The sequence below is a fragment of the Zonotrichia albicollis genome, chromosome 14 (genome assembly GCF_047830755.1).
Source record: "Zonotrichia albicollis isolate bZonAlb1 chromosome 14, bZonAlb1.hap1, whole genome shotgun sequence".
In the NCBI taxonomy this organism is placed as follows: Eukaryota; Metazoa; Chordata; class Aves; order Passeriformes; family Passerellidae; genus Zonotrichia; species Zonotrichia albicollis.
Window position 1 is genome coordinate 2,081,025 of NC_133832.1, and position 19,495 is coordinate 2,100,519.

The following is a 19,495-nucleotide window of genomic DNA, read 5'->3' on the forward strand; positions in this document are numbered from 1 at the left end:
CAAGGGACAGAACTGACCCTGAGATCTCCAGGGATGTCCCGAGGGACAGAACTGACCTTGAGCTCCCCAGGAATGTCCCAAGGGATGGAACTGACCCTGAGCTCCCCAGGAATGGCCCAAGGGACAGAACTGACCTGGAACTCCCCAGGAATGGCCCAAGGGATGGAACTGACCCTGAGCTCCCCAGGAATTGCCCAAGGGATAGAACTGACCTGGAGCTCCCCAGGAATGGCCCAAGGGACAGAACTGCCCTGGAATGGCCCAAGGGACAGAACTGACCTGGAATGGCCCAAGGGACAGAACTGACCCTGAGCTCCCCAGGAATGGCCCAAGGGACAGAACTGCCCTGGAATGGCCCAAGGGACAGAACTGACCTGAGCTCCCCAGGAATGTCTCACCTCAAAGGTGTTGAGCACGTGTTGGCAAACACCCATCAGGTCATTCAGCCCTTTCCGGAATGGCTCCACAGCAGGAAGGGCCCCTTTGGGAAAAGATGGGAAAAGATGGATTAGGGACATGGGAGGTGGCTGGGGGCAGTCCTTACCTCCCCAGGGGTGTGCCCCCTGCCCAGCCCCACAGCTTGGGGTGCCAGGGCTGCTCCCAGCCGGCCCAGGTGCCTGGAGCCAGGAATGCTGCTTCCCACTGCAGCTGGAGCAGAGTTCTGGGAGCAGCCTCTGAGGCTCAGCACTGCAGTGCCTGGCAGAGGGCAGGGAGAAAGGGCTTTCCTTTATCTGACAGACTCCTGGGAAGCTGGCATGAGCAGGGAGAATTCAATGAGAACAGGGCCTCAGCAATAGAGGGACAGCTCCAGGCTCACCTCTGGTCTGGATCCTGAAGTTGATCTTGCTTTCTGAGGGGTGTGTGATGCAGTAGCCACAGAACTCCACGTCAGGGCTGCAGGAGGGCAGACAGAGAGGGAGCAGTGAGACCCAGGCCAGTCCTCAGCAAATCCCAGGGGAGCCAGAGGCTCAGGGCATGCCAGGCCTGCTGGGGCTCTGGATGTTTCCAGAATGACTTAGGGGAGGAATGTGCTGAGGGGAAACTCCCTGTGTGACCTTGTTCCCTCACACTCATCTCTCTCTGAGCTGAGCTGGAGCTCTGCAGGGCAAAGACAGGGCTGGCACCACAGCCAGAGCAGTGCCAGCTCTGCAGATCCAAACACAGGATCTTGGATGTTTGCAATTCTCTCTGTAACCAAACCTGCTGCTGCCCTGCTGCTGCCAGAGGCTGAGTGGTCCAGGGCACTGGAGGAACTCCCAAAATGTTGCAGGGCCTCTCCCTCCAGCTGAGCTGAGTGCTGGAGCTTTGCCCCCAGCTTTGGCCAGCAGCTTCTTTTGTGTTGTCACAGTGAGTTATCAAAGGGACCTTAAAGGCCACCCCTGGGCAGGGACACCTTCCACTGCCCCAGGGTGGTCCAAGCCCTGTCCAGCCTGGCCAGGGACAGTTCCAGGGATGGGAAATCCACAGTCTCTCTAGGCAGTTACTGCTCCAGCTGCTCAGGAGGGACTGAAAGCCCTGGGCTGGGCTTAACTTGTGTTCCTGGGCTGGGGAGGGTGTGGGGGCAGGCTCAGGAGAGGCTGGTCAGGCCCTTTAAGGGCTGTTGGTGCTCTCAGAGTCCTGACACAGCCCAAGGAAAAGGAGGAGCAGCAGGTGGGAGCAGGGCTCTGTGTGTGACAGAAAGGCTGGAAGGGTGTGCACCTTCCAGAGGGGATTTGGGATGGTTTGTCTCATCCCAGGGACAGCTGAGGTGTGGGTCAGGGAGGAGAAGGCCAGGGCAGGGCATGGGGGTCCCTCAGAGCCCCCACTCACTTCTTCATGACCATGTAGCGCAGGGAGTTGCCCAGGGTGTGATCCTCATCATGCAGCACGAACGTGACACAGTTCCCGTCCGTCCCATCCGCCTGGATCTGTCACCAGAGGGAGAGGAGAGGAGCTGTCACCTCCCCAAGACCGGGGACACCTGAAGGGTGAGGGTCAGCTCTGTGCTCAGCTTCCCAGAGTAGCTGGGAGGGCTGTGGGTCTCGCTGGGCCACCTCTGGTCTGCTGTGGGACCAAAACACCTTCAGAGAGGAGGGAAAGCTCCAAAATCCCACCTAGCTTTAAACCACGTTAGTCCTGCCCGCCAGCTGGTGCTGTTCACCACAGAAGGACAGGGTGTCCCTTGGAGCCACCCTGACATGATTTGTCCTGATGCTGAAGCCACCCCACCATACGAGAAGGTGCCCTACCACTAAGCCAGGGTTGGGAATGAAACAATCAGGGAATCAAGGAATCATTTGGGCTGAAAAAGCCCTGCAAGAGCACCAAGTCCAACCATCCCCCAGCACCGCCAAGGCCACACAATCCATGTCCCCAAGTGCCACATCCACACGGCTTTGAATCCCTCCAGGGACAGGCACTCCACCACTGCCCTGGGCAGCTGTGCCAGGCCGGGCAGCCCTGTCCATGCAGGAATGTCCCCTCATATCAAACCTGACCCTCCCTGACACAACGCGAGGCTGCTTTTCCTCGGGAGCAGGGCCCGGCCCCCGCTCCACCTCAGGGAAGGGACCAAGCGGAGCCCCCCGATCCCGACCCCGGTCCCGATCCCAGCCCGGCTCCCGGTGCCCCCTCACGGTTTCCAGCACGGGCCCGCTGCCGCTGCCGGCCATGGCGGTTCCGGGCTCCCGGCGGCCCCGCGGCCGGAAACGCGTCGGGGCCGGGCCGGGCCGGGCGGGGCCGAGCGGGGCCGGCGGGGCCCGGGAGCGCCGGTGAGCGCAGGGGGCCGGGGTGGCCCGGAGCACCAGCTGGGCCGGCCCGGGCCGGGTCGGACCGTGCCGTGCCGTGCTGGACCGGGCCGGGGGTTCGGGTGCGGGGGTTCCGGCCGAGCACAGCCCCGGCCCCGCGGGCCTCAGGCGCTGCCGGCGGGAGGAGGCCGCGCTCGGCACCGGGAGCGGGGCACGGGCACGGGGTCACGGCGGGTGACCGGGGAGTACCGGGGTGTGACTGGCGTGTCACGGGACAGCGGCGGGCCTGGTATTGATGTGCTGTTGGTGTGGTACTGGGGTGTTACTGGCATGTTATTGGTGTGGTACTGGCCTGTTACCGGGGGCGTTACCGGCACGTTACTGGGGAGTTATTGATGTGTTACTGGGGTGTTATTGGTGTGGTACAGGCCTCTTACCGGGGGCGTTACCGGCACGTTACTGGGTTATTATTGGTGTGTTACTGGGGTGTTATTGGTGTGGTACTGGCCTGTTACTGGGGGTGTTACCGGCATGTTACTGGGGTGTTACATCGCTGTGTTACTGGTGGGTTATTGCTGCGTTACTGGGATGTTACTGGTGGGTTATTGCCGTGTTACTGGGATGTTACTGGTGGGTTATTGCCTTGTTACTGGTGGGTTATTGCTGCGTTACTGAGATGTTACTGGTGGGTTATTGCCGTGTTCTTGGGATATTATTAATGCTACTGATATGTTATTTGTGTATTAGTGGCCTGTTACTGGGGGTGTTACCGCCATCTTACTGGGGTGTTATATCTCTCTGTTACCGGGGTATTACTGGCTCTTACATCTCTGTGTTACTGGGGTGTTACTGCCGTGTTACCAGCCTGTTACCGGGGCTGTTACCAGTACGTTGTTGGGATGTTATTGGTGTGTTACTGGCCTGCTACTGGGGTATTATTAGTGTGTTACTTGCTTGTTACTGCAGTGTTACCGTGTATTACTGGCGTGTTATTGAGGTGTTACTGGTGTGTCTATCTGGGGGTGGACGGCGTTGCAGATGTAGCACTGCATGGGTTAATTAGTTAATTAATTAATTAACCAATCACAGGTGTGCTGGCAGGGGGTGCAGGGAGGCTGGAGGGAGTCGGGCCCTGCTCCCATGGAACAGCCACAGCATGACAGGATGTGGCTGTGCCAGGCAGGGTCAGGTGGGATATTGGGGACATTCTGGCCTGGACAGGGCTGCCCGGCCTGGCACAGATACCCAGGGCAGTGGTAGAGTGCCCGTCCCTGGAGGGATTCAAAGCCGTGTGGATGTGGCACTTGGGGACAGGAGTTGGGGTGGCCTTGGCAGTGCTGGGGGATGGCTGGACTTGGTGCTCTTGCAGGGCTTTTCCAGCCTCAACAATTCCGTAATTCCATGCTTTGGGCTGCATGTGTTCCCTTTTTAGAGAGCTGCTTACTCAATCACCGTGGTATTGTGTGTCCTTACTCCCCTGCAATGCTGCCTCCAGGAAAGGTGATGGGGCTGGAGGAGCACGGGGATTAAATTCCTTGGTGATTTTTTTTCCCTAGTGATGCACTGAGGGCACCTGAAGTAAATTCTGTGTGCAGATAGGAGGCTGAACTTGGGGTAAGTTGGAGCACAAATGTTGCAATTCTCAGTTTCAAAATGAACAGGAGAGCCGCAGGACTTCACGGTGCAATATTCTGTAATGAAATAATGATTTTTCCAGCTGCCCAGCAGAGGTTAAAGGGAAGCTCGGGCTGCTTTCTGCTGAGCTCACCCTGCTCAAACGATCTCTTTATTGCAGCAGTTTGCAACTCGCTGGGTTGCAACACCTCCCCTTGTTCCCTTGTTCTGTGCTTGAACGGCGGCGTGGTGCCCTTTGCTTTCTGGTAAGAGGATTTCTGCAAGTGCAGGCAGGGACCTCCCACGGCTCACTGGCACTAAGCTGGGGCTGGCCAGAAGAGTGGCTGGAAAACAGTAAATCATCCTTACAGGAGTTCTAAACATCATGCTGGGACTGAGCCTGTGTTTCTGATGTTCCTTAAGAGGGTTTTCTGTGCCTTTTTTCTGTGCCCTTGTATTGGGAGGGAATTGTTCCCTGGGAGGGTGGGCAGGCCTGGCACAGGTGCCCAGAGCAGCTGTGGGTGCCCCTGGATCCCTGGCAGTGCCCAAGGCCAGGCTGGACAGGGCTTGGAGCAGCCTGGGACAGTGGGAGTTGTTCTTTGCCATGGCAGGGATCTTCCATGGCACCCTTTGAGGTCCCTTCCAACCCAAACCCTCCTGTGTTTCTAGGATCCCTCAGTTCAGTCCCCAGAGGCAGCAGCTTGTGCATCATTCAGGGTCTTTTTGGAAGGTTTGGTCTTGGCTGCTTCCAGCTGTGTAATATTGTTAGTTTAGATAGAAAAAATCTCTGCAGAGGGGATGATTTGAAGGGATTTCATTCCTGACTGCTGTAACTGCTGAGGAAGGACCTTCTGTGGCAGTGTAACAGATTTGTGTCACTAACAGCAGTAACACACGGCTGGTACGGGCTGCTCAGGGAGGGAAATGCTCCTGGTTAATCTCTTCTGCTTCATGTAACCCCTTGTGCTCAGAGCTGGGGCTGGTGTTCCTGCCAGGCACAGAGCTGCTGTGCCCTGAGCATGATGAGGGCTGGGAATTCGGGGAGTCAGGGCTGTGAACTCGGGGGGATGAGGGTGTGAGCCCAGGGAGGGAGCGCCGGGAACTCAGGGAATTGAGGACTGTGGGTCCCACAGTGCCAGTGAGTGCCACCTCACTGCTGCTGCTGCTGAGGTGTCACCTCAGGTTCCACCAATATCCACTGTTAAAAGAGCAGGATTTGCAGGAATTGTCTAAACACTTCTCAATCCTCAGCTGGGGCTGCATTTGTTCTGCTGAGGGCACTGAGGGGTCTGTGTGGGCTCTGTACCCTGAGTGTCAGTGTCCTTGCAGGGTTTGGGGTGTATTTTCTGCTACAGCTGCTCTTTCCTTTGGCTCCTGGGTGGCTGCAGGAGCCACAGTGGTTTCCTGGTGCTGGACACTCAGCTGATTGCTCAAGAGGTGTTTGTGATTCCAGGCTGTGCCCTGGTGTTGCTCCGTGGGCCCAAAGCCTCTGTGTCCAGTGGCTCTGCAGGGACAGGAGGCTGCAGTGAACTCCCTGGGCTGAGTTACCTCACAATCTTAAATAAGACAGGAGCATTTCGACCTGAAAATGAGCCAAAGTGGAGATCACTCAGAGCTGAAACATAAAGGAGTAAGCAATTCCTTGGAAGCTTCCTGCAGGAGCCAGCATCTCTGCCTGAAGAGCAGCCAAGGCAGAAACCTGACCCTGCAAGTTTATGAGGACAAAAGAAAACTAAACCTTGGATAAATCACATGAAATGCTGCTCACAGCAGAGGGAAGGGCAAATCCCACAGCCAGAGCAGCTGGGGCTGCCCCTGGATCCCTGGAGGTGCCCAAGGCCAGGCTGGATGAGGCCTGGAGCAGCCTGGGACAGTGGAGGTGTCCCTGCCATGGGGGTGATCATGAGGTCCCTTCCAGCCCCAGCCATTCCACGGTTCTGTTCCCCTTGGCAGCGCTCCCAGGTGGTTGTGTGGAGTCTGTCCTGTGAGTAAATCCATGCCTTTATCCTTTTCCCCTCCAGTGCTGGGCTCAGACTGTGGGAGAAGCTCTGGTTGGTGCTGGCCAAGCCTGGATCTGTGGGCTCAGCCTGCCCCGGTGAGCCCTGCTGGGTTGGATCTCCCTTTAGGGCCTTGTTAATCCAGAAGAGATCCCTGATTCTCACCAGGCAGTGCCAGGGGGATGGGAAATGTGGCTCCAGAAGCTCAGGCAGCCCTGCTGCTCTGTGGCTGTTCCCAGAGAGCTCTCCTGGGCCTTAGGAGAGCTCTGTGATCGTGCACAGAACAGAGCAGGTCATAAGCAGCGCCTAAGTACAAAATGAAAAATGAGATTTTTGGGTTTTGCAGGGTCCAAAGTCGTCCTAAGTCCTTGCTGAGCAGAAAAGAGGCTTATGGATGTGCAGGATGAGCAGGGCAGCTGTGCCAGCTGGGCTCTGCCATGTGCTCCATGTGTTAGATCTGGCTCTGGCCCTAGATTAATGTGCTGATACTTGAGCTGATTAAGAGTGTCCCTTTCTGTGGCAGCAGGGATGTTTTTCCAGCTCTGGAGACTCAGGGAATCCCACAATGGTGTGGGTTAGAATGGAGCTTGAAGGTCCTCCAGTTCCAACTCCCAGCACCTTCTGCTACCTCAGGTGGCTCCAAGCCTGATCCAGCCTGGCCTTGGGCACTGCCAGGGATCCAGGGGCAGCCACAGCTGCTCTGGCTGTGGGATTTGCCCTTCCCTCTGCTGTGAGCAGCATTTCACGTGACTTTTCCAAAGTTTAGTTTGCTTTCATCCTCACAAACTTGCAGGGTCTGGTTTCTGCCTTGGTTTCTCTTCAGACAGCGTTGCTGGCTCCACAGCTTCTCTGGACAACCTCAGCTTTGGTACACTCACAGGGCACAGAGGTGATAAAAACCCCTTTTTCTAGGGGGTTTTGTGTCATTGGGAGCAGAGCTAAAAGGGGAAATGAGAGAACTTTGTGGTGTCATGGCTGGGTCCTGCCCATGCCCCGCTCCCTGTGCCAGGGACACTGTGCAGTGCTGATGTCCCTGTTTGTCCCCAGCAGGACAGAGCAGCCATGGCCATCCTGTTTGCAGTGGTGGCGAGGGGCACCACCATCCTGGCCAAGCACGCCTGGTGTGGGGGCAACTTCCTGGAGGTCACCGAGCAGATCCTGGCCAAAATCCCATCTGAGAACAACAAACTGACCTATTCCCATGGCAGGTGAGTGACCCCTCCTTGGCTCTGGGGATGCATGAGGGCCGGGACCAACTGGGTGTGTTTGGGGGTTTTTCTGGGATTCTGCATCCAAATTCCCGTTTGATGGAATGTGCCACCAGCTCAGTAGCTGTTCTGTCCCCCTCAGAGCTGTTCTGTTCCCCAGAACTCTGCAGCATAACCAGGATTTGAGTTCAGCTCCAGCAGCAGCACAAAGCAGTTGATACAAAATCAAATTTTCCATTGTTACACAATCCAAAGTGAGCTGAAGGGTGCCCAGGTGTGGAATCTTTGGATTTTGGCTTCTGGAAGCTTCCCCTGGATTTTCTGAGGCTTGAACGTGGCTTTAGGTGAAACTGTCACCCTTCCTGGGATGCCTGTGGATCCTGTGCTCACAGATCACATCTTGAGCTGCCCCCAGTCCAGTCTGCAGGACAGAGGGGTCATTCCCAGGATTTTCCCAGCTCTCTGAACCCTTGGTCAGTGTTGGTAGGACAGGGAGGAGATGCTTCATCACCTGTGACTTCCTGCACGTGGGAAGTGGGTGAGTCAATAGGAACAAACTAGAACAACTGTGGAAAAAAACAGATTTAGAGGTGTTGGAGCCCATTCCAGCTCTTTTTTTTTGGAATTGGCAGCATGGCTGGGTCCTCTCTGGTGCCCAAGCTGTTGTGTCAGAGCTGTTCTGAGGATGCAGAACTGGGCTGGGCTTCCCACATGCTCAGGAGCACAGCCAGTGCCTGTGGGAGATGTTTTGGGGGCAGTGCCTGCTCTGGAGTCTGACACACCTTGGGTGCTGCAGCTCTTCTCTCATGCTGGAATTTTAAGGATAAATTTGAATATTTTAAGTTATTCCTTTAAAATAACTTTGCCTTGAGTGCTGTTCAGCCAAGTGGAAAGCTGAGTCTCAGGAGTGCTGTGGTGCATTTTGGGCAGAATGTGGGAGCTGTGAAGCTCAAAGAGCACTTGGAGCTGTTCCTCTGTCTGGAGCCTCCCAGGGATGCTCTGCCTGTGGGCTGAAAAACTCCTTGGGTTCTGTTCAAGATATTCATCCTGCTCTGAAACAGGAAAAACTTGAGTTTCTTTGAACTCCTTAAATTCATTTCATGAGTTCTTTTTGTTTTTAAGGACTTTTGTGTTTTTTGTATAAATCTCCAAGGAAAAGCCGCCCTCTTGTGACCGTGTTCACAGGGGTCTGAGGATGAGGGAAGAGATGAGGATCTGACTCCAGGTTTCAGAAGGCTGATTTATTATTTTATGATATATATTACATTAAAACTATACTAAAAGAATAGAAGAAAAGCTTTCATCAGAAGGCTAGCTAAGAAAAGAATAGGAAAGAAGAATAACAAAGGTTTGTGGCTCAGGCTCTCTGTCCAAGCCAGCTGACTGTGATTGGCCATTAATTAGAAACAACCACATGAGACCAATCCCAGATGCACCTGTTGCATTCCACAGCAGCAGATAATCATTGTTTACAGTTTGTTCCTGAGGCCTCCCAGCTTCTCAGCAGGAAAAATCCCAAGGAAAGGATTTTTCATGAAAGCTGTCTGTGACACCCTCTGGCATCAGGAATTCTTGGATTTCTCTCTCTCTGCTCTTGGCCTCTCTGAGGAATCTACAGGGTGGTACCAGACAAGTTTCACCTCACTCTTTCCAGGAGAGTTGTGGATGTGCAAGGATTTTTGAACTTTTTTATAGGAGCAGACCTTCAGGGCAGAGACCTCTGCCCCAGCCTCATTTCCCTGGACATTTACCTTGGACATAATTATCTCTCCCAGCTCCATAGTATAACTGGCATTTTCTCTTGCCAGCCCCCAAAGGCCCCACAGGCAGCAGTGGCTTCTGGAAAATGAAATTCTGGAAATATGGCAGCTTCCAGTGACATTTTGTTTGTTCCTTTCCATTCCCTGCAGTTACCTGTTCCATTACATCTGCCAGGACAGGATCATTTACCTGTGCATCACAGATGATGTGAGTACTGGGGGCTATAGGCCTGGGAAATTGGGGAATTTTGGTTTTGGTGTGGCAGTTATTAGTGAGGGCTGCTCTGAGGTGCCTTTTCTCCCACTGGAGGTGCTGTAGCCTCAGTTACAGCTTTGAGCTCAGCCCGGAGCTGGATCAGAGTTGTGGGATGGATTGGGTTGGGAGTGACCTTCAGAATCATCCATTCCATGGGAGGGAGCTTCCAGTCCTGTGGGTTGGGAGTTGTGGGGTGAAGTTCTTGGCTGTGCCCAGTTTGTCTCAGTGCAGTGGGTTGGTTGTTGCAGTGTGATGCCATTTCCTGCTTCACCTATGCCAACCCCCCAGGTGTGCCAACCTCTCCTTTGCCCTCCTGCTAAGGGCTGTCTGTCAAGCTTAACATTCCAGCAGGGGCGTCGTCTGGTTGGTGCAGTTCAAATGATGCCCCTCAGCTCTGGGGTCATTGGCCTAGCCAAGTGTCACTTGTCCCCTGAACCTTCCCCTCCTCCCACCTGGTTGGTGCCTCACCTATCCCTTCCCTCCTCCTCCCCCCGAGCTTAAAAAGACACTGAGACCATGTGGCCGGGATTCTGTGTGTAGCTGTTACAAGATCCAGAGGTCTGGCATCCTGGAATAAAACTCTGGATTAAACTCTATGACAGAATCCTCTCCTTTTCCTCTTCACCTAGCTTAAGGACTTTCACCAGAGGTAAACCTGAGTTCTTCTAGCCTGGACTTGTTCCAGTGCCCAGCTGCAACATCCAGCCAGCCACAGGTGTCTTTGTGGTGAAACACCACAGCTGCCATCTCTGGTCAGCAGCAAGGGTCAGACGAGCCCAGGCACGTTCCACCTGGTAATACTGGGATATTATTCCATAGTTGGTGGTGCAAAGACCACTCCAGATGCCAGTGGAACTTGCCTGGTGCTCCTGTATTTCTGCAGGAAATGCTCCCACTGCGTGCAGGATGGAGCTGGCCCAGCCCTGGGGCTGCCAGAGCTGGAGTGCAGCCCCAGCCCTGCAGCTGCTGTTGCTGACTGTGTGTGTGCTCTCTGCTGGCAGGACTTTGAGCGCTCCCGAGCCTTCACGTTCCTGAACGAGATCAAGAAGCGCTTCCAGACCACGTACGGCTCGCGGGCACAGACCGCCCTGCCCTACGCCATGAACAGCGAGTTCTCCTCTGTGCTGGCTGCACAGCTGGTGAGGCCCTGAGCTCCTGCCAGCCCAGCCTCCCCACAGAGCCCCCTCAGCTGGGCTTTTGGGGTGTCTTGGCTTGGAAAGCCAGGTGAATGCTAAGGAGGGCAGGAGCCTCCCCTGACATGGAAAATGTAAACCCCCCCACCCTCCAAATTGCTGTAAATTTTAAATTAAGGAGCTCTCAGGCAAAAATATGGGAGCAGGAATAACACTTCTTTAATAGGGAAGAAAATAAAAGGATAAAATAAACAATGCAGTAAACTAAAACAATGACAGAGTCAGAACCCAGCCTGATGTGACAGTGTTCACAGGGGTCTGAGGATGAGGGAAGGGATGAGGATCTGACTCCGTGTTTCAGAAGGCTGATTTATTATTTTATGATATACATTATATTAAAACTATACTAAAAGAATAGAAGAAAGGATTTCATCAGAATGCTAGCTAAGAATAGAAAAAGAAAGAATGATAACAAAAGCTTGTGTCTGGGACAGAGTCTGAGCCAGCTGACTGTGATTGGCCATTAATTAGAAACAACCACATGAGACCAATCACAGATGCACCTGTTGCATTCCACAGCAGCAGATAACCATTGTTTGCATTTTGTTCTTGAAGTTTCTCAGGAGAAAAAATCTTAAAGAAAAGATTTTTCAAAAAATATCATAGCTACATTCTGACACCCTGTGGGTCAGGCTGTTGGCAGCAGTCCCATTGGAATTGTGGCTCAGCCCTCCTGCAGTGTCAGGGCTGGTTCTGCTGGAGCAGGATCCTGTAGAAAGGTGCAGTCTCTGCCTCTGAAGCTCCAGGGGGAAGAGGCAGCTGCTGTTCCTCTGGGAATCCAGTGGAGAAGCTGTGCTGGTGTTCCTTGATCTCAGATTATACCTGGGTAGGAATGCTTGGCTCCTCCCTCTGGGCTCACATCTCCCAATGGGATGCTGTAGTTCTTATCAGCCATGCACTGACATTCAGTAGCTGTTATCAGCAGGTGTCTCCCCAGCTGAGGAAGAGATAAGGAAAAATGCCCACTGAACAGAAGCCAACTTCCATGCAGATGGCAAATAGATACAATTTGCTTGGCAATCCAGGACAGGAGTTTGAGGTGTCCCTTGGATATAAGATGAGGTGTCTGGGAATGGTGGCTTTAGGGCTGTGGTCTGTGTCCCCAGGCCCTCAGAGCCCAGCTGGGGCTGTTCTCCAGGGAGGGCTTGGCTCTGTTGCTGTGGCAGGGCCAGGTCTGGGGGTGCCACAGCTGCAGGATGAGGGGCCCTTGGTGGGCACAGCTGAACCCTCCCCAGTGCAGGAGTTGTGGAGCAGTCCCAGCTGTGCCAGTTGTGTGGTGGCTGCAGGGTGAGGCCAGGGCTCTGAGGGAGGATTTGCACCTGTGCTGCTCCTGCCTGAGCTTTGCACTGGGGTTTGGGGCTGTGCAGGTGGTTTGGAGCAGGGAGAGTCACAGGAGGCTCATTCCTTGCCTTCCACAGCAGGGGGAGAGCAAGGAATGGCAATGCCAGTGCATAATGAGCAGGATTAACTTCCTGTGCCTGAGGAGGGAGCTTTTCCTCCAGGCTTTGCTGTGTGGGGACTGAAACTACCCAAAGTGCTGACTCAGCACTTTATAAGCTCTTCAGGGCTGGAATAAGCTGGAATTGCCTTATCAGAAAAGCCAGGCTGTCTTTGGAGCCATGGGGCTGATATTCCTCTAAAATCCCAACCCTTCCATCCCCCTGAGCACAGGAGGAGCTCCTGCCTGAGCTTTTCCACATTGCTGGGACCCAGGATCAGCTGAAGGGAGCTCAGTGCTGGCAGAGCCCTTCCCTCCCTGATCCCATGGGGTGTGAGGGCTGACATTCCCTGCTGGGATGTTCTGCTGTGTGTGCCTGTGTGAGGCAGAGATCCAGCCCCAGCTCCAGGGCAGCACTCACGTAATCCTGGAGAGGGAGGCCATGCTTCCAGTATAACCAGTGCCATGCTTCCAGTATAACCAGTGCCCAGCTTTGACTGTGGCCAGCCTGAAACCTCCTGGGAATCTCCCCTGAGGAGGAGGAGCTGCTGGATGTGGTGCTGTCACCACGAGCTGTGGCTGCCCAGGTGGGGGTGGCAGTGTCAGACTGGCTCCCTGTGCTGTCAGAAATGGAACTCCTAACCAGAAAAAGTCAGGATTTCAGCAGCTACGTGGGTGATCATGGAGCAGAGCTCAGTTCTGTGAACAGTGACTGAAATCCCTGCAGGGATAGCAGAGCTCAGTTCTGTGAACAGTGACTGAAATCCCTGCAGGGATAGCAGAGCTCAGTTCTGTGAACAGTGACTGAAATCCCTGCAGGGATAGCAGAGCTCAGTTCTGTGAACAGTGACTGAAATCCCTGCAGGAATAGCAGAGCTCAGTTCTGTGAGCAGTGACTGAAATCCCTGCAGGAATAGCAGAGCTCAGTTCCCTGATGCTGACTGGCCCTGACTGATCCTGCAGGCACTCAGGCTCCTTTAGCCTCGTGTTGGCTCGTGCTGCTCCCACCCACCCTGAGCTGTGCGGTCACCAGGGGACCCCTGGGATCCCCAGACTGGGGGGACAGGCTGAGAGAAGGGAATGGAGGGGGAGGGATGGCAGGAATGGTGCTCAGGACAAACACCAGAGAGGCTGGCAGCAGCAGGGCTGCCAGGGAGGGCTCAGCTGTACCCAGGAGGTGACAGGGGGATCCTCTGGGACATGGGAGGGCTCCTGGCTCTCCATTCCTTTGGGGAGAGCAGTCAGGCCGCTCAGACTGGCCACCTTCAACATCTGATGTGCTGTTCCCAAACTGTTGGCTTACTGAGGCTCCTGTTTTCCCTGGCTCCTGTTTTCCCTGGCTCCTGTTTTCACTGGCTCCTGTTTTTTGAGGCTCCTGTTTTCCCTGCCTGTTCTTGTAGGAATGTGCCCCCTGTTGATGGAGTGACCAAATTATTCTTTGTCTGCTTAAAAAGGCAAAAAGCCCAAAAGTTTCTCTCCTCAATTTAGTAAAAAACATCTCATAAGATCTTTAAGACTTCACCTCAGAACTAGAGCTACCCAATTGGACAGAAGCCAAGAGGTCCTCCTTAGTAATTCACTAAAAAGAAAAAGAAAACAAAAGAAATAATCGCTTTTATAGAGTGTTTTAGCAAGAGTACAAACCTCTTACCCCTAACTTTTTTCTCTATAAGAAAAACTTGTTTATTTTGCCTTTTGTTATTTTATTTTGCCTTTTATTACACTTTATTAAATTATTTTTATTATCTGTATGTTGCTTTTTATTAAACCTTTTTCTGTTTCCAACACAACCTCAAAACCCATCCTTCTCATTTTATACCATTCCAAGTGGCAGAGCTATCTCAAGTGTAACAAATTCCTCTCAGAGCTCATAAGACCTTGCTCAAGGAGTACAACCTGATGTTCTCTGTTGCAGAAATACCACTCAGAGAGCAAGGGCCCAGACCAGGTGGCAGAGACACAAGCCCAGATCGATGAACTCAAAGGGATCATGGTGCGGAACATAGGTACTGCTGCCCTGGGAAATGCTCTGCTCCTGCTCTCAGGTGGGGTTTGGCTGCTGCCAGCTCTGCCCACTCAAAACAGAGGGTGAGATGTGGAACTGAGCAGAATTCAGCCCCAAAGTGCAGCCTGTGTGATGTCAGGCTGTTCCCTAAGGCCCTGGGTATCCCAGGAGGGCTGGAAGCTGCAGCCAGGAGCTCTGGCTTGGGTTTGGCTGTTGGGAGCAGCTTTTTGCCCTGGGATTTCACCTTTAGAGCTGAATTTTTTGTCTCTTTTCTCCAGACCTTGTGGCACAAAGAGGAGAGAAGCTGGAGCTGCTGATTGATAAAACAGAGAATCTCGTGGATTCGGTGAGTCTGGGGAAGTGCTGGAAGGGGGAAGCTGCACCAGAGGGGTGGGGACAGCTCCTGGAGACACCTGAAGGACACAGAGGAATCGAGGCCTGCAGGGAATCCTTTCCCCTCCAAGCTGCTTCCCAGTTTGGGAAAGCTCCAGCTCCCCCTGCTCCCTGTGCCACAGCCAGCCAAGGGTGACACATCCCTGTCCTCATCCCTTGTGCCCAAGGTGGGGACAATCCTCTGGTTATCTGCAGTGATAGGAGAGATAAAATCACAATTTACACTTCCCTGGCAGCTGGCTGCAAATAAACTGGAAAATGAGCATCTGTGGAGCTGTTCTGGTACCAGCAGGGAAAGTGTGGCTGATTTAAAATTAAAAAAGCTGAGTTGTTGCATCTAAATAATCTTTAAAGACACTGGAGCTTCTTGGAGTGTTTCTGAGGAAATGAAGACTAAAAAAACCCCAAATTAATGTAATTATAAAGCACAGTTATCTAGCAAAGTGCTGTGCACTCTGGAAGCTTTTTGTGTTTCCTTTGGGAATCCCTGGCCCTGGCTCAGCATCCTCTCTGCAGCTTCCTGGCTTGGTGCCCAGCTCCTGTGGCATCCAGTCCTCAGGCTGGGAGAGTGCCAGGAGCTCCTGTGTGTGGCTGTGGGGATCCAAACACCCCTGAGCTGTCCCAGAGCCCTCCTGCTTTGGAGGGCAGCAGAGCAGGGAGCAGTCCTGGAGCTCCCAGGTGTTCAAAGCCTTTGGGGAAAGGGACTGGAATTCTTCAGCAGCTGGGCTGAGCTCATGGAGGAGCTGGCCCAAGGAGTGCAGGCTTTTGGAAAGCTCAGGGAGATGGAGGGGTGGAACATCCTTCAGTGGGAATGTCCCACAGCCCAGGAGGAGGCATCCCTGGAGATCCAGGGCTGGTGTTCCCCACCTTGGGAATGGGCTCCAAGGCAGAGCTGCAGCTCCCAGGATGGGGTTCCTGCCTGCTGCAGCCTCAGGAGGGTGGTTTGTGGGAAAAGCTGGCACTGCCCAGTGGGATGAGCTGCTGGAGTGGCTGCTCCCAGGGGCAGGTGCATCCTGAGCTGGGTGGGAATGGCTGCACTGACCCAGCCTGGGGACTTGGGGTCATTTGGTGCCCAAACCCTGTTTTGAATGTGTGGAACTGCAGGGTACAGAGAGGACACTTGGGATGGGACAAACTTTCCATGACAGGTGCCCAGAGCAGCTGGGGCTGCCCCTGGATCCCTGGCAGTGCCCCAGGCCAGGTTGGACACTGGGGCTGGAGCAGCCAGGGACAGTGGGAGGTGTCCCTGCCATGGCTGGGGTGGCACTGGATGAGCTTTAGATCCCTTCCAGCCCAATCCATGCTGGGATTTTCCTTGTTTTCCCTTGCAGTCAGTCACTTTCAAAACCACCAGCAGGAACTTGGCCCGAGCCATGTGTATGAAGAACCTCAAGCTCACCATCGTCATCATCATCGTGTCCATTGTGAGTGTGGGGCCTGGAGCTGCTGTGCCAGGCTGAGCCCCTGCAAATCCAAACCCCTGGCACTGTCCTGGCATCTGTGTGTGCCCAGCTCTGCCTGGGAGGGCAGAACCAGGGCAGGGCCTCCTGAATGAGGAGGGTGAAGGGCCTGGGCAGTCAGAACTGCAGGGAGTGCCTGGGGGGCTCAGCCTGGAGGAGGCTCAGGGGGAACCTTCTGGCTCTACAAGCACCTGGAAGTGCTTGTGATGGGGTGGGATCGGCCTCTTCTCCCAGGCAAGTGGGGAAATGGGCTCAGGTTGCACTGGGGGGGTTCAGGTTGGATATTAGGAAAAATTCCTTCCCTGCCAGCCCAGGGCAGTGCTGGGGCCACCATGGAGGGGTTCAGAACACGAGTGGATGTGGCACTTGGTGACATGGTTTAGTGGATGTGAGGGGATTTGATCAAAGGTTGGACTCGATGATTGTGGAGGTCTTTTCCCACCTTTGTGACCCTCTGAGAGGAGATGGGGGCACCTGTCCAGGAGCTGCCCCTGCTTGCCCCAGGAGCAGCTGAGGTGCCCTGCTTGAGCTGGGCTGGCTTTTGAGCTCTCAGTCCTGGTGGGATCTTGTTCTGTGACTCTGAAGTGGCTTTTTTGGTGTGAGAGTTCCCCTCCAGCTGTGAGGATTGTGGATGGAGCAGCTGCAGGGTCAGGGCGGGAAGCACTTTGTCACCTCCATGGGGACTTCTCAGCTGCAGGGGTGTGGAGGGACAGGAGGGTGTTAGACAGGTTCTTCAAGGCTTTGACCATCAGAGGTTTCCAGGTCATGCTGTGGCAGTCAGTGACTGCTGGGAATCCCTCCTTCCCTCCCCAGGTGATCCTGTACATCATCCTGTCAGCTGTGTGTGGCGGGCTGGCCTGGCCCAGCTGTGTGCAGAAGTAACTGGAGCTGGAGCTGCTCACCAGGAGATGAGGCAGAGTGTGAAGAAGGAACCTCCAGAGTGACTCCTGCCTGTCACCACTGCCACCCTGCACCTCCCATCCCTCCAGGACTTCAGACTGTTTGCCTTATCACCCAGACAGACCCAGCTGGTCGCTGCTCTGCAGCTGTGACCTCAAGAGTGGGCTGGGTTAATTACTTGAAAGGATTTTTGTGTTCCTTTTGCTGTCCCAATGCCACCCCTGCCTGGGAGGGTCCTGTGCATGCTGGCCCCGTGTCCCTGTGGCTTCCCCTGGCTGGGGACAGGAGTGGCTGCAGCTCTGCCCCTGGGATGGAGCTGTCCCACAGAGGAGGTTCAGGGTGGGCTGAGCCAAACTAACGGGGACAGGAGGGTTTGGGGTCCCACAGAGCCTCTCCTGCACATCTGGCCACAGCTGGTGGCTCCCAGTGCTGCACCATGGGGAGGTCACGGTGTCACCCTGGCGGGAACCAAAGGGGTCTGGGCTTTGTGCACTCACAGGTGGAGGTGCTGCTGCTGGGGACACCTCCCTGTTCTGCAGTGATCCTGCAGGCAGGAGGGTGTGGGGTCACCTCAGGGTGTGCAATGGCTGCCTCTTCATCCTCACTTCTTCCTCATCTCCCCCTGGGCTGGAGGCTGAACAGACACAGCAATGGGGGTGGTTGTACACGGTTCAGGATCTGCTTCCTCACAGATGATTTCTCCTGCTCTTCTTTGGAGGCTGGACTGCAATGAGAATAATTCTGGCCCTGGCTACGGTGAATTTGGGGCCAAGCTGGTTTGCTGAGGTGCCAGGGAGCTGCTGCTTGTGCTTCTCCTGGAAGGTGTGCACTGAAACTGGAGGATGAGTGGTGGAGTTGGTGGTTGGTGACTTTCCCCAAGGTCTGAGGGAGAAAGGCTCTGCCAGAGGATGAACGTTCTCCTGTGGGAGGATTTCAAACCAAACCCAAGGCTGGTAACCAAATGCAGGCTCAGGGCTGCTGTTTCTGTGCCAGCTGCACATCTCCATCCCAAGGCAGGCCTGGCTGAGGAGCTGGAGCTGCTGGGGCCTGGGAAAGGGCTGGGGGCACCTCTGTCCTGGAGCTGAGGGACTCCTATCCCAGGGAAAAATGGAAACACTTCAGGGTGAAGGAATCTGGCCCAGGGAAGGCGAGGGATGGAAGGGGAGGCTTCTTGTGGTGCCTGAGCTGGAGCATGGAGTCGGTGCCATGGTGACACTGGCACGGTGGGGAGGTGGCTCTGCTGCTCCTTCCCTGTGGCACTGGCCATGGAGCTTCCCAGCAGGGCCCAGGTACAGTTACAGTCTCCAAGGAACGGAGCCTCCTTTGGATTTGTCTCTGCTAGGCTGAAGCTTCACCAGGGGTGGTTGGATCTTGATATCCACAAAGTGCCAGTGGCCACTGCTTCTTTCTGTTCTGAATGTGAAGTTGGAGCCCCCTCCCTGCAGCTCCTGCTCCTGCAGCCCCAGGTCCAGCTGTGCATGTTTTAGGGATTGTGTTGTACCATGTTCATTTGGATGATTTGTCTTCTGGACAAACAATTTTTAAAGAAAATCCTTCCTTTCCTTCTCGAGGATGCACTGAGGCATTAGTGTAAAAAACCATTACCTTGATTTCAATAAAATTCCTGTACAGAAAGCAGAGTTCCATGGTTCTGTGGAACACCTCCCTTAGGAATGCTCTGTGCTGATGCAGGGGGGTTTGGAAGCAGGATCATGCTTGGGGATGAGGGAGGTGGATTTCCTCCTGGACTTGCAGAAGTTGTTGGGAGTTGTTGATTGCTACCTCAGTTTGAGGCAAAGCTGCATTTTCATGGAATCAGCCAGGGCTTGGGATGATGGAGAATATTGGGAGCTGCACTGAGATCACTTGGTGTGAGAGTAGCTCAGAAAAATGAAAGGATAAAATTAAATTAACAGCTCCTGGGTGTGATGGTTCTGTCAGAGCTGTTCCCTCCTGAAGTGGGACAGCCTCCCCCAAGTGCCTGTCAGCAGCAGGTTTGTACTGGAAACACCTGGAAATCCAGACAAAATTCCAAACAAAATCCAACCTCAGCACCTTCCTGCTGCTCTGCTCTGCCTGGAACTGCATCCAGGTCTGCATCTCCACAGCAGCCGGGCTTTTCTGGAAAACATGGCAACAATCCCACCTGCCTGAGTGGCTTTAACTGGGATGCAGCCTTCAACCAGTTCATATCTGACTCAGGAAGTTGCTGCTCTTCTCCTACTGTCACATGTCCATGGAAGAGCAGCAGGGCTTGACTCAGGCAGTGCCTGGAAAATCCCCTTTGGAACACGGGGCACAGAAAAGGCAACAGGAGCAGGGCCCAGTAACAGAAATCAGACAGATGTTGCTGCTCTTTTACCTTTCTGTGCCCTGGGAAGTCAGTGTGAGCAGGGTCCAGCTGTACCAGGTTTCAGAAGAGTGTTCTGGATGAGGGGAGAGCCTCAGCAGGGCAGTGCTGGCACCCCATGGAGCTTTATCAGGGTGGGAGGGACCCAGGGACAGAGCAGCAGCTCCAGCTGAGCCTCCTGGGCCTTTCTCTGCC

The 19,495-nt window shown here is 54.4% G+C and overlaps 1 protein-coding gene across 4 annotated transcripts; it reads left to right on the forward strand.

The window, feature by feature from the left end:
• Positions 1–1,831: 1,831 nt before the first annotated feature.
• On the forward strand, positions 1,832–18,590 carry VAMP7 (vesicle associated membrane protein 7). 4 transcript variants are annotated; one of them, XM_074551879.1, is made up of 9 exons: positions 1,832–1,907; positions 2,616–2,750; positions 7,385–7,545; positions 9,456–9,513; positions 10,563–10,700; positions 14,108–14,198; positions 14,476–14,543; positions 15,922–16,014; positions 16,864–18,590. In XM_074551879.1, the coding sequence occupies exons 1-9, from the start codon at positions 1,860–1,862 to the stop codon at positions 16,930–16,932; spliced, it is 861 nt and encodes a 286-aa protein (XP_074407980.1). In that variant the 5' UTR covers positions 1,832–1,859; the 3' UTR covers positions 16,933–18,590. The 4 variants fall into 4 exon arrangements, with proteins under 4 accessions (XP_074407980.1, XP_074407981.1, XP_074407982.1 ...); XM_074551880.1 differs by having other exon boundaries at positions 1,833–1,907; positions 7,388–7,545; XM_074551881.1 differs by lacking the exons at positions 1,832–1,907; positions 2,616–2,750 and adding an exon at positions 2,846–3,015.
• The last annotated feature ends 905 nt before the right edge of the window (positions 18,591–19,495 follow it).